Genomic DNA, 19,352 nt, shown 5'->3' with positions numbered 1-19,352 from the left:
CTGAGCATTCATTAAAAGAAGGTAGTCTCTTCAAACTCGTCAAACATAAACACATCAGAAACTCTTTGATTCCTTGAGGAAAGTGCTGCTTGCTGCAGCCATTTACCCAAATACAACGCAATACATCAACTGATATATTTATTTTTAATAGTCTTATTACATAAAAACTCTTTGTACATAAGTTTTTGTTAAAAAAAAAAACAAAACTCTGGTAGAAAAAATATTTCTTTGGGATGTGAGAACCAAACAACATGATGACATCACAGAGGATCATTAAAAAAACAAACAGTTAAAAAGAGCCGCGGAGCATTTCACTTTGCCTGGACGAAGACAAAAACACTGGGTAACACACTGTGAGTGTGTGTGTGTGTGTGTGTGTTATAACCTGTGCATTAACCTTATAATAGAAGTCTTTAGCATTTAACAGAAGATATTTGTTCTTCCCCGACTCTTTTGTTGTAATCTTCACCCACGAGGTTTTGTCTTCATTTTTGGGGGCTGCTCTAAAATTTCTTTAAAGGAATTTTTGTCTGCTTTTTCACACCAAAACAGGTTTTTTTTTTTTTTTGCAAAACATCAGCAGCAACGACAGTAAAACCAAAATCTGGTATTTTAGGCCCAAACATGATCTTTGTCAATGTATCTTTTACATCTGGTTTGCAGAAACGTACAATGTCAACGTTTTTGGTGACCGGGTTGTAGATGACTGAAGTGTACATACAAAATGTAAAGATACATGTTTTATACTTTAACTCTTTGTTGTTACAAACTCATTTCAGATGATGCATATGTTTGAGATTTTGAATCTCTGTTGTGAATAAAAATGTGACGGACATTGTGAATTTCTGTACTGGGATTAGTTTCCTATATAGGTTAATACACAGGTTTTAAAAATTGTCCTTGTACCCCAAGCTTAAGTAATTCCAACAATTAAATAATTATAATATCACAATATTTCATTTATAGTTCAGGCTCTTCTGGAGGCCAACCCCCCCAAAAGATGTCCGTATGTTCCTACATGGCCGCTCCACGGCTGTTTGCCATCTGATACACCTACAGCTTGAACCTTCCCGAAACCAAGTGACCGCTCTTCCTCGGCATCTTTATCCCTGCGGTGACGGCGGTGCGCGCTCCTCCTGGGGGGGAATGCCGTGAGGTCATGACTCTGGATTTTTCGAGGGACAGCCGGTTGCTAAAATGATAGTTTTGATGGACAGTTTTCTCCTTGATCCCTCACAGCTGTCCAGGAGGAGGAGGAGAGTCTCCAGAGAAGCAGTCCTCATTTTCATGATGATTATCACAAATCTGGTGTAAGGACAGGGACAGTTGGTCGGTGTGTGTGTTTAGGCAGGAGACATGTTTGAAGCACTTTCCAGGTTTGAGAGAGCTTTTGTGTCTCATATAATTATTTTTCAGGGTTTAAAGCTGAAATCCATACCCTATTTTTTTGTTTAACTGTCATATTTTTGTCATCTGTGTGGTGGAGTGCTGTCAGATGTTAGAACACGGTGGTAGACTTTTTGTCTGTGCTAATTAAAGTTGAGCATTTCTACAGCGATGTTTTGTAGCTCCCTCCGCATTTTATATTTATCTTAACATTTTAACAATTATTTAACTCTTTGTATTTTTAATGTAACACATCTTGTGTTATATGATAAAATAAAATGAATTATTTCGTCTGCTCAACCCAGAGCTGACGACATGATTTTCATTTTACAAAATCTGTCACCCTATTCTGATTTGTTATAGTTTTATCACTTTATGTTGGACTGTTAAAAAAATTCACATGAAAAAATTGTAAAACATGTTTGTCCACACTCATATGTTGTCATTAAAGTTGACAGTGTTTCAAATGTTGCTGCAAAGAAGCTATAACATGGATGGTCAATCTTCAAACCAGCAGCACAGAAGAACTTTACAATCAGCACAGTTTTAAAATGTTTAAGGTTTTTAAGATTTTAAGGTTGAATAATGACCAGAAATGTGTTTTTTGCAGAACATTATGATGTCACAGTGAAGCTGATTTTAGGCCTTTTGGATATAAAATGTCAGACTACATCATTATAAGCTATTAGACATTTGTGTGAAATTTTGTAATAATTAGTGAATGGTTTCTTGAGTTATGGACAAAAACATGTTTTGTGAGGAAACAGTGTCCACCAAATCCTAATCAGTTCATCCTTACGTCCAAGTGGACATTTGTGCCAAATTTGTGGAAATTCCCTTATGGCCCTCTAGAGATAGTCTGTTCATAAAAATCAGAAATACAAGGTGACCTTGGCCTTTAATCACCAAAACTGTTGAATCCAAGTGGACATTTGTGCCAAATTTGAAGAAATTTGCTCAAGATGCTCTTGAGATATTGCTTTTACAAAAATGGGGACGCACAGACAGACATATGGACGGACAACCTGAAAACATAACGCCTCCAGCCATAGCTATTGCCAGCTCGAAGCATAAAAATTGTGGAATTAAATTAGAAATCTGTGATGAAGAAAAAACAAAAAATTTTTTTGAAAAAAGGTCTGTATTTTCCCCCAAAATAATATTGTACAGCCTCCCACTAACGAACAAATAACGGACAGCATGACATCAGTATTTGAAGACATTTTTGTTCAGTTAGCAAGAAACAAAACAAACATGGACGACTTTCATTCTTTGATGCACAACTTAAAATTAAATTCAAATACGTCTCACCAAGAGTATGAGAGTTATGGATTTCAGCTTTAACACTGATATTTTTAAAGGACCTTTTCTCAGCCTGCGGTGCTGCTAATGTTCACCATGTACACAAATGATAACATAAAACAGGACGGAGCGTCATCAGCTCGAGCGGAAACTCCCAACTACGATCATAGCCTCGCTAAAGAGAAGCTCAATAGTTGCACCTGGCAGCCCTTTGAGGTTTTCACACACTTCACAGATACCCGGAATGCTTTGAATGTCAGAAATGACCGTTATCAGTTATCTGGGCTCGTCCATCACTTGTATGTTTAAGTGTTTTTGAACTCTGTACCCCAGATAGACATTTATCCAAACCGATACTTGGGCCAGTACTTGACTTGCGTACGTCTCGGTGGTGTCGCTGGTTGTACGACCTTTGCCACAGGAGGTTTTGGCGGCGGTGGCGGCGGGGTTTTCCTCCGCTCTTTGCTCCTGTCTGTGATGGTGAAGCCTCGCTCGCTCTTGTCGTGCAGGCTGACCCTCGGCAAAAAGTGCGTGGAGACATGCTGGGATTTGACCCGAGGGCTGGAGCCCATTTTGGCTTTCCCTCTCTTATTGAGGGCCACGAACCACTCGCGACCAGTCCTGTGGTTCCTGTGGATTATTGAGGCGTAAGTGTTGTAGCTGTTCTCCTGGAAACGTTCCCTGAACTTACAGTCATCTGTGAACCACTCCTGCAAAAGAAGGGAAAGATGAGGTGTAAACAGGTGTTACTGCTCGCCTTTAATCAAGCCGAATTGTTGTTTATTAGTTTATATCAGTCAATGGAGCTTTTTTGTGATTAATTTTGGATGAACAAACCTTTAAATCTGGTAACATTTGTGAATTGCTCCACTTCTGAGTACATGATACTGGATCCATCCACATGTAAACACAACTCAGCTGCCGAACATGTGGGTGTTTGCTTGCTACCATGTAACCTAACCCCATGTTTCTCTTGTTAGCTGCTGCTAAGATAATTGTCTTTAAATTGGAGAAAGAAAAGGTAATAGCTCCTATTCCTTTAAAAGAAAGTTCCCTCTAACAAGCTCTGTCAGATGCTCCCTGATTACGTTTTATGTCCTCATTAAGACTAAAAAACACACATACATACACAAATATTACTACTGTGAGAAGCTTGTGAAATTCGAGGTAGATTGTCCTCATTGTGAGATGTGTTTCATCCATCTGAGAAAAGGAGCAGGAAGCACACTATTATCTAAGGGTAGCCATTTACAAACCGATGGGAAAAATAAATGTTGGCATTGTACCTTTCTGCAAACAACAGATGCATTACATTTGCATGTTATTATCTGATTTGATTTGAAAATGTATTTTGAATATGAAAAAAAAGAAAAAAGGAAATGATCATACAAACAAGCAGACAGACAGAAAAAAAGTGATATTCAAAGACAACGTAACACATAAAGATGACTTGTTAACATATTTGAAAAGGGGTGAGAAGAAGCACACATTTAAATTAATTTAATTAATCCCATCACTTCTCCATAAGGCACTGATTTACTATTTGGCAGATACATTGAAACTTTACATTAAAATGAATGTGTGGTTAGGTTTAAGAAAAAAACATTTGGTTATGTCATGTTTTGGCTTAAACACTTTTTGTGCAGTGTCTGTAAAAAACAACCACTTTTGGTGGCGCTGTCCTCAGTGAAAAAAACAGCAAGGAATCCCAAAATTATTTGGTTTTGTTGTAAGCTGCAGCCTGGCAGTCATCGTGGTGTCCCCCCATCCACCATCCCCTCCACCTCTCTCTCTTTCAAACTCTGTTCAGACAGATTTGGATCGATGTTTGAGCGCTGCTTGGGCGTCGACGAATGGTGGGGAGATGTTAGCAGGGGTTTTGTGCCGTGGGGAAACAGAATATGTGTAACTTAAAGCCTAAATCAAAAAGAGAGGGCTGAGTTTATAAAAAATCACAACCATTACAGTTGTCAGGGATGTTGAAATTAGCTATTGACACCAAAATTGTTTATTGTACCAGGCTGTGAACATGTTTATTTCTGCTGTAGAGTTGGGCATTTTAACATGGGGGTCTATGGGGATTGACTCTGTTTTAGAGACAGCATCTAGTGGCCATTAGAGGAACTGCAGTTTTTGGTGCTTCCACATTGAGATTGCCGCTTGTATTATATGTATGAAACATGCAAATTTAACATATTTATGGTTTGTAGAAACATACAGGGTAAACCTTGTCCTCTGGTTTCTAAACTGCCATGTGTTTCTCTTTAAAATAACTAAATAAATACAGGTGACTGAATATTATAGTGGACAAGATGACAAGTCAGACACTGTGTGAGGAAATCTCCTGAATTTGCAATAATCTGTAGAGCATCTGCATAAGTGTCACTTTTGTTTTCACTGTGTAACAATTTTCAGTTGATTTGAAAATTAAGAAAATAATAATTTCTCACACAATAGCTGATCAGGGAGGGCAACACAATGAGAACAGACAGGAGGGGCTGATGGTGGACCTGTTGTTGTACGTAATGCCCAAAACTAAAGGGAAAAACATGAATCTTTAATAATACAGAGCAGGAGCAGTTTCATAATGCTATAATTACAACATAATTCAGAGTGGGAAAACATCATTATTATCTCAACCTGTGATTGCTCGCTGCTGTTTAACATAATATGGTCTGATTATGATCTGATCAGCTGCTGTTAAACTGACACCGCTCCAAAATAACACGCTCTCTTTCATCTTGGGGGTGGGTTTCAAAGTCAACCAAATGACTTTTGCTTATCACAGAGATGCTTTGACTGACAGCAGCAGAGCCTCCTTTGTACTGGTCAAAAACTCATTATGGCCGGCGTATCAACTTCATCCAAGAAAAACCTCGAAATGATGACACACTGTGTGTTGCTCTGATAGTGTTGTTTGTGACATTAGTAATAGATTGATCAGCGGGATTATTTGGTTTCACAGAATATCAACTGAATATATGTGACACACCAAATAGATCAGATTGATAATTCAGGAGTTTGGGAAAAGCTATCACTCACATAATGCTATAAGTGATGCAGGCCTCAGCTCCCCAAAAGTGAGGTTATTCAATCTCGATCGCCCCCTGGTGACTGACTGCAGCACAGGTCCAAAGTCCCGCACCTTTATGTTAGTGAATGGTCATAGGCCAAACTAAAAACTCAAAGTAAATGCCAAACTTTTTTTCCCAAACTTTTTTCTGTCACTGAAGGTAGTTCTCATCACTCGATGATAAGTTCAGTTTAATGAGTAATTAAATTATACAAAAGGGGACTTTTCTGCCATGATTGACAGCCGTGACAGCCAATCCGTGCACTCGGTCGGACGGGTGTTTTGGCAGGAAACTCCCCCACCGCGGATATCGCAACTGCACAGTTGCTGGCTCTAAATGACATCACCCTCTCAAGATAGCGACACCCATACTTAGGATATTTTAACCTCACTTCAGCATGTCGGGACGTAGGGGCGTGTCGTCCATCTTTATATACAGTCTATGGCCTTGACCATTCGATGATTGATTCGATGAAGGAAGTTTTACATCCAATCACAATAATTATGTTAACTAAATTTGGAGTCCACTAAATCAGAGACAGAGACAAGACCGAGTCAAAATGAATTTGATTCCGAGACGAATTCGCGAGTCTCTAAAAGTGGTCTTGACACCAGTCTTGAGACCATGACCGATCTCGAGTACTAGCACACTTTCACAGACCATGCATTAAATCATCTCGTATGATGCTACTTAGCCAATCAAATCTGTGCATCCTTCATGCTAAAGTTAATGTAAACTGTAATTAAAGCGTGTAAGACTGAAATGATTTGGGTTGTAAATTGAAACCAACCCACCCAAGTGAAACAAGTTGTGTACCAAAATGCTCTGTTCTTATTTAAAATGTAAAGGAAACACTGGCATACATACATCACTCTGTTACACAATAGTGTAGTCGGCGACGCAGATATTCATTGAATGTTCCCGTTTTGTGCCTAAAAATATCTCGGGTGGGAAACTCTGACATGTACCCAGGGATGCCTGCTTTCTTGCTGCAGTATGACTTTGTTGTATAACCTCCTGCCATTCTGAAATAAAACAAACTGTTCTGCTTTGCTGAAGAGTGCAGCATAGCAGAAAATGATGCCATTACAGCGTTTGGTAAACATGCCAGTCACAAGAGAGCGCGCTGCGGCCGCGGCACAACGGTATAAACCTTTAAGTTATTCAAAGTGACCGACTGTTCCTTTTGGCTGTTGTTTTTTAAAGATGATTAGAAATTTGAACAGAACTCCCGAGTCAGTGCTACGGGTGGATTGCAATGATTTAACAAAACGCAGCGTTTAAAGCAACGTACCGGCTCTGGTACCAGTCAGGGAATTACACATCTGGAAACAAATCCATTGGAGCATGTATGAATGTACTCTCACACAGGCACGTCGCTCGCACGCACACACACACACACACACACACACACACACACAAACAGGCATACCAGGAAAAAGCTTTGGCCCCTGCTGTGTTTCATAGGATTTTAATGGCTGCGGCCAGATTCCAGAGATCTTATTGTTAAAATCATAATGCTTGTACAGCTGTTTAACCTGGCTCTTGCCCTGCTGGATTGGTCACACTCTTTTAAAGGGACCTTTCCCATGATCCTCGGGGTTAGCTGAGCTGAGGGCAGAGGTGGAAAGTTACAGATTTTCTCTACCCAAATAAAATTTTCACAAATTTGTTCCTCTTACTCGTACCACTGCTGCAGACAGGGGGTAAGGGTACTTTTTTAATTCCATTCAAATACGAGACACAATAAACTACAGGCATACTTTACTCTGATATGCACAAACATAATTTAACATATCATTACAGAGCTGATTGCACAATGTAATGGCTATAGAATAATGGTTCCCTACAGACTAAATCACAATGTTTCTTTACATTAAACATGAGAATAGAAAACCTTCTGCATAAAATGAAATGGCCCTGAGCAAGTACTACCTCAAATGGTTGGTTTTTAGCCACTTAAAAAAAGGGCCAAGCTAAAAAATTTAAAAATTCAATATCAGGTTAAGTGTATGTTATATTTATAATATTTTTATTTTACTTCCTTGTCACAAAGGGATGTCTAACTTGAGATGTGTTGACTGACAGCAGCAAAGTTGGGATGTAGTTTCAATTTAAGCCTGTTAAATGCCTGTTAAATGCATTGTGTCTTTTCAATATATATTTCTGATTTCAAAGGAAATGTACAGTTCCTGCTTGTTATATGCATACAGGCTTCTGCAAAATAAACATACACTGTTGGTTAAATACCTCGTATTTATGTTTATTCAGAAAAGAAAACATCATGGTATGGCTTAAAATTCATACTGCAAGTGATCAGCAGGCTACCAGGTGAATGTGCAGGGTTTGTTGGATCTATCCACAGCCCCTCCCTTCTGTCCCAAAGGGACTTTACAGCTCCTTAAGTTATGTCGTTACCAACAACGCTGTATCATACTGCCACAACAGGTGAAATACAGTCCATACATGCTGTATCAAACCTAGAGTAAATCCTGCCACGTTATAAACTGATGGCACACGGCATGCATCATACCACCACAAAAGGTGACTTTTTGTGTTCGGTGTCTAACACCGAAATCAGTGACCAAGAGGAGGCATTTGATGACAAGGCGGTGGATGGGTCACAAAACACAAGACCTGAACCTAACCTCCTTAACTTTACATTATTCATATTATTTTACATTTAGGCTGGAACATAATTTGCACGGTGCTAATTCAAAGGATGTCGTACAAAACTGTTGTGTTTCTACTTTTGTAAGATATCATACTAAGCGTTGTATGATGATACATTGACAAGTTGTAGAAATATTTAACACAAAATCAAAAATTTCAACCTGCTGGGGAAGATTACATTTTCATTTTGATGCAACATCTGGGAACCACGAATGCCTGCATCAAACTGAGTTCCAATCCATCAAGTAGATGTTGAAATATAAGAGGAAAATCTGAGCTGCTGGCGAGTCAAAGTCAATAGGATTCATCCTCTGAGGACCATGGATGTTCGTACCAGATTTTGTTGAAATGTATCAAATATGTGTTCAGACGTGCTATTTAAAACCAAAAGAGGTTGGACAGTAAACAGATGATAGACTGATATGAGCTGTAGGACACTTATATACACTGACTGAAGGAACTGGACTTACAGTGAACTGGTTAAAAATAGGTTAACACTTAATGGCTGGAATAAAATGCACAGAAACGTATCATAGGAGCAAAGAAACTGTAACTAAAACACATCTAAAAAAAAGAGATAGAAATCAAAAACATGAGTTCAATCAAGTTGTTGCATCTCCCTCTCCCTCTCTCTCTCTCTCACTGTGTCACTGTTTGTTCAACAAATGCAGGCGACCCTTTCACCTTCCTACAGATTATGTTTGTGATGGCTTGCTGAGCGGGTCACGCAGAGTAATGCGCATCTGTCTCCTCGCCCGTTTTTCAGCCAATAAATTGCCACTGTGAAAACATCTAAATATTAGATATGACAGACGATGCAACAAGATAAGGTTCAGGGTGTCACCCGACACCCCGACGTGAGGCCCGCGCCTGTCTGCGGCCCCAAGGTTTACATCCACCCCAAATCATCAAGGCGGTTAAATAGCACAGTGCAGCTGCAGACACAGATTGGAGTTTTAGTTATACAAATATTTCTCCGAGGCAGAGCTGCTCCGGAGGCAAAAATAAGCTCAGGCTGCAACGGTTGGAGCCAGAGAACCAGCCTCTCTGAGAGCAAGGTATCTACAGTAAGACGTAAAGCTGCAAAATCGAGCTCTGATTAAAGTGTCAAACTTAAAGTGCCTGCACATGAAACTGCACTCATGTCATCAACAATAAAGATTTTTAGACATGTTTCTATCAGGTGCAAAGTGTTATATGTATATGTATTTGACAAAAAATCTAAACTCTTTGCAACTCTTTGCTTGCAAACTTTATGCTGAGCTTTCAACCAGTCTTCCTCAAGGAATGGATTTAGTTGTCATGGAGCAAAATCCATCCACCAAGAGAGGCAACGAGATTTTGTAATCCAGCAAAATCTGACTCTGGGAATCACAGTCATCCAAAACCAAAGATAATTCAACACAAAAAAACTTCAGCTGTGAGGAAGAATCCCTGATTGTTACGTGCCATGAGTTTTACTACATACTTCATCCACAAAATCATCATTTGTATATCAATGTCTCAACCTGTGTAACAACATTGAATTTTAAAAAAACTTCAATGTGAATGAAGAATCCAAAAACAGGGTTCATGTTTAACAAAAAAACCTATTAACAAACTCTTACACAACTCATACTCAAAATTATGATAATATACATGTTTATAATTTCACAGTTACGCATGACAAGTGATGCATTTGTGCAAAAGTTTTTTTTTCATGATTTGTTTTTTACGACATGCTAAACTGCATTTTTATTCATGATTTTTGTAGTCATGTTATACTGTGATGTTTTTTCGTGATTTTTGACCACATGCTTTACTATGATATATCACAGTTTTAGCAAAACTGCATGTTTTTGTGAAGCACTGAGCAAATAACTGGATAAATAAGACGTGGATTGCACTGCACAAAAAAACAGACCCCAGTATTTCAAATGGACACAACAGGCGGTTGCTGACGATTCAGCAAACTTTTTTTTCATTCTTGTTTACGTGTGTCCCTTCCTTTTAAGTGTCCCCTCTTTAAATTGTGACATTTTTGCAGGTCAGTGAATGCAGAACTGGGAGAGTTTGTCATTTGTTCTGTTTTTCCTCAGCAGCAGTTTGTAACTTTGTTGACATATTTATTTTCTCATCTGCTTGTTTTTCTGTATCATTTTATAATTTTTACACAAATCTTTCAGACCTGTGTGGTACTTTGTACCTGATATTTTGTTTATGTTCAGTTTGTCAGTAAATATAACAGATGATCGACCTCTCCACCAGATAGAGTGGATATATAACACTGGTTTCAAATTTCTGAAATTTAGACAGTTTGAACATGAGGTGAAGCAGCAGATGAGACTGGATTGTAGATACAAGAAAACCCTCCTGAGTCAGACTGTCGATGCATGACAAACTTCCAGCAGAAAATAAATGATCAGGTTTCAGTTTGATCCCCCGCTGTGTGCAGATTTGCTTTGTCGCACTATTTTCTCTTATTATCCACGTCGGCCCAGTTTGGGTTTATGTTTAAATCTTGTTTGGGATGTGCTTTGACCTCTGCAAAGTTTGTAATTTCCTCCCTATAAGCTCGACTGACAACTGAATATGTATCTGCTGCTGGACAGCTCACAGTCGCATTAGTGCATTTCTAGAAAGCTGCAGCTGAGAATGCACTTTGACGAAAGACAACACATCACTCCCCGCTGACAGGGTTTCATGAAACAATACCGGGAGCTGAGGGGGCATAAATCGCAGTTGCTCAGCATGCACACCCGCAGCAGCTCACAGACTCTCCGGCTCTCCGATTGTTGCTGGCCTGGCTGATTGTTTACTCAACATATTGATCTTCACTTTGTGGCTCACTCCTCTGTATATTATCAGCCATCCCAGACAGGACTTAATCTGCTCTTCCCATTAACACATGCTAATAGGGAGCTGCTTCTATCTATTCGCCTGCCAACGCTCCCACAGATGACTCGTCAGTGCGGCCGGCTGCTGGCTGGCCGGCTGGCCCGCTGACGGCAGCAAGGCCAAGCTGCTGTGGGCAGATTTGGGCTTACTGTGTGTTTGGGGGGATTTGAAAGTCTCTGAAACTGTGACTAAAGATTACAGCAGTATGCCATGACATGCTGATGTCAGATTTGGGGATTTCATTATGCAGCACAGATGCAAAGCTGCACAAAGTAATAAATAAGACAAATATAGCTGGACTGGGCAAGGTTTTGAAGGAGAAATACGCCCATTGCATGAGTCCAAAAGAGCATCATATTGACTGCAAATAAGATGCAGATTCACAGGATTTGGCCAAATTAAATTCCAGTGCCAGGTATGGCCACTGGTAGGAGGTCTGCTCACAAAACAAGAAATGTTTGATCAAAATCAGAAGCAAACAATAAGAACTCTGAGCGAGGGAATTCAGTCTTAATGTTTGAGAAAAGGGGACCGCTCAAAGCTCAGAAAAGTTACAATGGCGCCAAAAAGCTCCAAACAAAGTTTGCTTTTTCGGATCGTTGCGCAGTTGCGATCATTGTAACTTTCCAAAACTTGTGACACATGATTTGAATTACATATTTAAGCATTTTCTCCGTCACAAAACTCCCTCTGACACTACATGTATAACCAAATGAAACACTATCAATGACTTAATGGGGAAAATACCCAGGAGAGTCAGTCATTGTTGAAATTTGCACATTAATTTCATGGATGTATAAAGAAAACCAAATACAACATTGGAAATATGACCTCATTCATTCCTATAAAACTTGCATAATGGCGCATTAAGCCAAAAAAGTTATCCTTCCCGGGTATAAAATGACCTGCATCTTCTGCATACATGAACTGATGCACCAAAGACTTCTGCCAGCTGAGCGGCTAACTTCTGGTTTGGCCTCTATAAATGAGTAAAAAGTACATTTTTTAACCTCTGAATTGCAGCACAGTGGAGGTACAAAGTTGCAAATTAAGTGCAAGTACTTCAAAATTGTTCTTAAGTACATCACTTGAGTGAATGTACTTGTTACTTTCCACCATTGGTGGTGGGTGAACATGGTGAATCTAAACAGTCAGCATCTAAACAGTCACGGGCCGTATTCACAAAGCCTCCTAGTAAAAAGAGTTGCTCCCAAGTGATGAAATTGTAAGAAAGTTCCTAGAATTATGACGTTTTATAAGTATTTTCCCTTAAAGTTAAGACTAGATCCTGAGTGGAGAAAATGACAGAAAAACAAAGAGGTCAGATAATAACCACAAAATGCTGAATGACAGTAGGTGAGTTTCAATTACAAATTTGCACAAAACTTGAGCGTTAAGCACACTCAGTGACTGTGTTTCCACTGAGTGACCCAAACCCCTAACCCTAACCCTAACCCCTAACCCTGACATTAGCAGGTTTATTTCTATTGCAGCCACCGCACTAGCCGTCATTATTTTAAAGCGAAGGCAACGTAGGCTTGTTATGGAGCCATAATGGAAAGGCACGCCCCTTATATGTGAGAGCGGCCACATATGAGGGATTTCTAGGAGGTGATAGTCCGGATTTCATAGAGGAAATTAACTTTTGAAGAGTTAAGTGATGCAATAACACCTCTTGTAGCTGAGGCATCATGCCCGACGGAGCCCATTTCTACCGAGTAGATAGCCACAGCATCATGTGACCTATAAAAGTGAAAAAGGTGTTTCCCTTGCAGTTTTGTGAAATATGGCTTTTTCAGATTGCCTGAAATACTACCTCATGCAACCATAAAAACCTTTTTGTGATAAATGGAAGTTTTTTTTAAAGTTAACGTGTTTCCATTGGACGTATTTTATATTTGCAGTTTCTATTTGCACAATTTGAGGGTTAATGGAAACCCGGCTTGTGTGTTAATGAAACACCACAGATTAGATGGTGCCGGACTAATGTTGGTTGCTGATCTCGTTCTTGATACGCTCACATCTCCCACTCAAGGCAATAACTACATAACACCAGAAATAAAGTGATCACAACACTAAGATAGATGCCAACTGGAAAATGTTACAGTGCAGGAGTGTGGCCACACAACCACTACTTTTACAGTTTTATATTGAGATGCAGTTACTTTCATTTTCCCCTTACAGGCTCACAAAAAGACGTGTCTGTGACAACCAATCACATCAGTTAAAAGAATGCATCACACCTCCTTACGTAAGGTCAAAGTTTCTGTCCTTTTTTCTTCTTCTTCTTCTCCGTTGCTCTGAGAGTTTTCCTTAATGACTCCTTGATTAAATTTTTTTGGTTAAATTAGGACCTCAGAGTATTGCCAGAATTTTTGTGAATACAGCCTCAGATCTTAATTTAGTTTAAAAAGTTGTACAAACATGACTCCAGTGTGGTGATAATGTTGCTTTGAGTCTGCAGGGTGTAGAAATATGCAACCGTTTGCTAACTTTAGGTCTGGATACGTGTCTGATAGGTTTAACCAAGTGCAGCTTTAAATGAATCTTGAGCATGAACGTCAATGTTAGAGATTAAATATTAGCAAGATGCTGTCGCTTTTACAAATCCAAACTCATCATTAAACATTTATAGAGTAATAAAGCTTTAGGATCAGACAACAAAATTGCAATAAACACTTGTAATCAACACTTACTTGCCATAAACAAGTTTCACTTCAGTAATACATATTGTAACCCTGCACAGTCAGCAGTATTTGTGCACTGAGATTAAGTTTAAGAGTTCAGGGAAACAGAAGCAGTGTGTGAAGCGTGCGGACACTTACGGTGGCATAGAGCCGTCCTCTTTTATTCATGGCCAGGAATCTGTTACTGTAGACCCCTTTGATGCCGATGACCCCCTGAGAAACCGCAAAGAGCTCCAGGACACCTGGGAGGACAAACAACATGCTGTGATGATTGATGGACGACAGAATGTATTTTTACTCCTCTTGTCATTTTCTGCGTCTCGACGCTGCTCTGCACACAAGTGGACGTGATCTGCTCTGCTGTCCCGTCAGCTCGGTTATCCAGGTCAGCTGCACTCATCCTGAACTTACAGTATTTAAAATACTGGTGTTTGGGTGAGTACAAATAAACAGCGCAATGAGCAATTTGTATTTTATCCACCTTCTCTGGCAGTCAATTTTAATAACAAAACGTGAGGAGCAAATTAGCAGCAATCCAAAGACATTTTGCTTTAATGGTCTTTTTTCTGCTGAAACACCAGTTGCATGCTCACATTATATCCTCCAGTAAGAAAAGTTGAACATGGCAGTTTCCTACTGTGTTAAATTCTTACTCATAATATTTTTTGTTCATCATGTTTATTAACTGTTGCAACAAAAACAAACCAAAGTCATGCATGTGCAACAGAACCCCAAACACTGATGCATGGCTGTTATCTTTTGTCTGAGAACATGGACCATCCTGGGACAGTCTGCACTGTGCACGAAGAGTTAGTTAACTTGTTTAATTATGTTGTTATCCGATGGTAATTTTTTGAAAATGTCCCCCCTTCTGTTGCGGTGTAAACTGGTGACGTCATGGCCGCACTTGACACATGCACGTTATGTTTCAGACGAACACCCATGCACGAGTAGGAGGACAACCAAAAAAAAACCCAAAGGTGGACTAATGAGCTATGTTTGTGCTGCTGACTCTACTCAGTTTATTCATGCTTCTAGATTTGTTTCACCACTGCTGCGTGTTCGCCATCGTCTTTTTGTTTGTTTATGCTCACTAATCTGTAGAAGAACGTTTTTATGTGTAGGTGCATAGTGTTCTTCTGTGGTGTGTCATTACGAAATTACATCGTCAACTACTGGCCTGGCATGCATACTACAGCAAGTTTGCGGATCTTTATACACAAGGATCATTCTCACAATGTTCATAGGAACACTTATTTTTTTAAAAACGCATCTGAAAAACTTGTCTGTTTTTAGTATGGACTGTTGTCTAAATGTCTAAATGTGTTTGTTTTTGTTGTGTGAAAACATGTTTTTTGGTTTTCTACTACAAAAAGTATGAACTTGATAATGAACGTAATAGCTTCTCTTTAATCATCCTTGAAAAACCACCTTCTGTTTAAATGGATATGGACATGATTTTTGTAATATGGACCTCTGTCCTGACCTCCTGGCCACTCTCGGTGAGTTAAAGTCTCATTTTGAAACATATGGGCCTTTGTGTGACACTAATACCGTCTACTGAAACCAGACTGATGAAAATCCTTAGTTCAGTTTCTGCAGGATAACAACACAATGTCTCAAAGGAAAAAGTCATTATGACTGCATGACAGACAGAAATCTACTGACACAATCTTGTAAAACCATTATATAAATCTGACTGCGGCATCAAGGTCAGTTAAGTATCCCGGAGCGAATGACAAGTGAAAATAAAAAGACTCTTAAGTGTTTTCCCAGATGAATATTGTCTCCGCAGTGACCAAACTGTGTATCAAGTACTATCCGAGTTATCCTGTGAGCCACTGATATGAAATGTAATGCAGTGTGATGGTAAGGGAATCTTCATATTACAAATCCAAGACGGCCAGTCTCCTGCTCGTCTCCGGCGCTGTCATGCAGGATTCAAAACCACATGGCTGTCGTGTTGAAATCCATGTAACCTGACAACTCTTCTAAAGGGGACCATGAAATGGAGGCACAAGTGCACTTTCACGGTGAGCTTCGGCTGTTTCGTCAGCGGAGCGGCGACGAGGGATCTGATGGTGCAGTAAAAAAAAACTGAAAATCTGATTTATGACTCAAGTCCTCTGGACAAGATGAGACAGGACAAGATTCACATAAAGGACGGTCGGAGCTTTGGAATTTGAAAACTGCTGTATTCAACAACGCTTTTAAAGTTTTATATAAATGTTTTCAGTCATGCTATAAATCCTAATTTCCCTTGTTCTGCGTGAAGCTGAAAACTGTTCATTCACTGTTTGAGTTTGGGGAGCAGTTTAGTCCAGGTTTAAGTATTGATATCTTCCTTCTGTTTGAGTTCAGAGATGTTTTCAAATGAATAATTTCACTTTAAACAGATTGTGAAACCTCAATGTTAGTCATTATTTTCAGATATTGTCTAAATCCCAAAACTAATGTTTTTGATACATTGGAAATGATCTTGCTACACTTGTAATGCCAGAATCTGTGACCAAAAAAAAAAAAAATCATTTTGTGAGTTGCTGAATGGTTAGCGTTACAGTTTAAGTTCTAGGTTACAGATTCTGACCAGCTGGACACAGACATCATTTTGGAATCACCAGCCTCACAATACTATCATGATACTCAAATCATGATACAATGTTATTGAGGTTTTGGGTTTCATATGCTGCGATGACATATCTTGTGATGTATTGCAATGTTTTACCTTTTTAAACAACAAATTATGTCCCAAAAGGAAAAAGAATAAACAATCTCAATCTGCAGTTTTCTTACAACAAAATGGTGATATTTTGTCAATTTTAAATTGTGTGCAAAGTAACCAAAATCCCATATCTTCCAAACACCTCATGCCAACATCACCTTTACATAGATTAACAACCTTTAGCCATGAGGCATGTAAAACAAAATCCAACATCTTCAAATGTTATGACGTAAACATCCATGCAATGTGAAATTCAGTCATTGTTTGACGTATCAAAATACAGAATATTGTAGTTTTTGTAAGAAATTAGTTTAAAAAGTTACAAGAAAATTACATTAAAACAAGCAGGAAAAACGTTTTTAAAAATTAAAAGAAATAACCCTTAAAGAGTGCTAAAATATTTTTATTTACGGCAACACAAAAGATATAAGAATTATAGACATAGTTTCCTTGACATTTGTCCTTAGTTTTTTGTTTGTTTGTTTATAATATCTAATAATCCACCACAGATAACTGTCAGGTCATTTTCTTGTCACCTTTGGGTGAATTTTACCCAAACTTGCTTTTCACCTTTCTTTTCCCATGTTTTCGAAGGAAAAGAAACCAATTTTCTCAGGTTTCAGGGTTTTAAAACCTGTGAAAAGCATCTGAACGCAGCACAATAAAGCTAATGTTGTTCCAAGTGCTAAAGGGTTAAATTACTGGACCCTTGCAAATACATTATATTAATCTGGACAATATAGCTCCTTATATCAGCCATCTGCACTGAAGAAAAGTCAATAATTCCAGAAATCCTATTTTTCTTAAAACAGCTGAAAATATTTCCATAGAGCACATTTATGCACCTGTAAACTGCTCTTTATTTGTGACTTATTTCGTTCAAAAAAACTGAAATAACTGAATGTGCATCCAACCCCCCCGGATATTTTCATTAGTTCTGGTTATAAGTCAGCTTCAATAACAGACAACAACAATAATAATAATAATAGTCTTTTAAGGAGGACATTTTTTGCAGCGCGTGTGATGACAATCGCGCTGATTGGTAATCCAACACATCATCCTGCTGCACCTGTTACTTCCACAAATAGTCTACCTGCCAACATCCCGGGGAGACACAAACAAGGCTCGTCAGGCAGAAGCCCGCTGCTCAGATATTTCACAGGGTCAGGCGGCCTAAGTTTAGGCGCGCGCTCATTACTCTCTTCCTGTGCAAATCATTATTGTTGGAACTTCCTCGGATGACAACTAAAATAGATGCAAACAGAAGGGGATCAATTATGAGCAAATGCAGGAACGCAGATCCAAGTGCGCACTCTCAGCGGGACGCACGGGATTCACGTGCGCGTCACGCCTTTTTATAATTTAGTAGTTGTTGCCGCACCGTGAAAACCGGAGTGAAAGACTTACTCAGCTGATTGGGCTCATGGCTGCCGTTGACTCTGCCGTCGGGATGAATCTGGAGGTGGAAGCCGATGCCAACCCTACAGTAGAGCCTGCAAGTCCTGCGTCCAGACCTGATCCCCTCCTCCAGAAGTTGGCGCTCCAAGGAGACGTGCTCTGCTCCGGCGGCGGCGCAAAACAAGTGAGCGACGGTCAGAAGGTAAAGAGGAACATTCATTCTTCCAAAAAGGAGACCCTCGCTACGCCACTTCTAGCATTTTTTGGTGTCGCTCCTGATGGTCTGGGCACCGCGAGCCACGCGCACACACGCATGCAGCGCTCCTGGGCATTACCCCGGCTGCAGTAGCTGGAGTTGTTCTGCTGGCACGGGGATATTTATAACGCCAATGATCTCACTACTCGATGCATGCCTGAGCTCTAAAGGACGCTCTTTCATCCAGATTTTGTCGCCGAGATGCCACTCCTGCTCAGCACCGATCCACAGCAGCGGGGCGTGAAGGGAGCGCGACTCACACCGCACATTTTCCAAGGAATCGTCCGCGCCAGGACGCACTAAGCGCGGCATTTTACGCACAGGGAAACATCGTGTTAATAGATCGAGGACGCGGTTAATTCACACATGAACAGACATGAGAAAACGTCTCTTCTGGCGGCGCTTCTTTCCATGTAAGAAGAGTTGAAGCGAAATAATGACACGCAGAAGCGAGGACGGTGTGGTCTGAGACAGCAGAGATCATCAGGTGGTGCAGCAGAGTTTTAACACTGGCTCACCGGGAGACTCGGGCAGCTGTATTTATAGGCTTTAGTCCACCTTATCATCCGATACGTCCACATGCTGCCAGCAGAAGCGTCTGTCAAGTTGCTGTTTGTACTCTGAGCTGTGCACATTGGCAGGGGAGACATTGTTGTTATCACATTTTGGATTAGTGAAAAAAATAAGTGGAAAATTAAATATCATTACACTTTTTAAACGCACAATTCTTTATTTTTTTCTATGCTTGTTATACGTAATTTTTTCGCTGCTTCCATGAGATTCTACCTCCCAGCAATACTCAACTTCCAGCCAAATATGGCCCCTGGATTGGGTGCCAAGTGGCCCCCCCAGTCATTTTCTAATTCACATTAAAACTGATTCACACTGGGCATTGTTTTTGCACACATAAGGTGCTGGAGGGCATAAACCAGCATCAAAATAGAGCTTGTTTATCAAAAAAGTGCTAGTGGAGGATC

General features: G+C 39.8%; 1 protein-coding gene across 1 annotated transcript; it reads right to left on the bottom strand.

The window, feature by feature from the left end:
• Positions 1–39: 39 nt before the first annotated feature.
• fgf5 (fibroblast growth factor 5) lies at positions 40–18,377 on the bottom strand. Its single transcript, XM_042488866.2, has 3 exons — positions 18,129–18,377; positions 14,138–14,241; positions 40–3,398 (listed from the first exon to the last, which is right to left on the bottom strand). Exons 1-3 carry the CDS (start codon positions 18,337–18,339, stop codon positions 3,030–3,032), a joined length of 684 nt encoding a protein of 227 aa, XP_042344800.1. The 5' UTR covers positions 18,340–18,377; the 3' UTR covers positions 40–3,029.
• Positions 18,378–19,352: the final 975 nt, after the last annotated feature.

This window comes from Plectropomus leopardus, chromosome 4 (assembly GCF_026936395.1).
Source record: "Plectropomus leopardus strain MGB_pleo_1.0 chromosome 4, ASM2693639v1, whole genome shotgun sequence".
Classification (NCBI taxonomy): Eukaryota; Metazoa; Chordata; class Actinopteri; order Perciformes; family Serranidae; genus Plectropomus; species Plectropomus leopardus.
The sequence above is the reverse complement of the archived record's forward strand: the minus strand, read 5'-3'. Positions and strand labels throughout refer to the sequence as shown.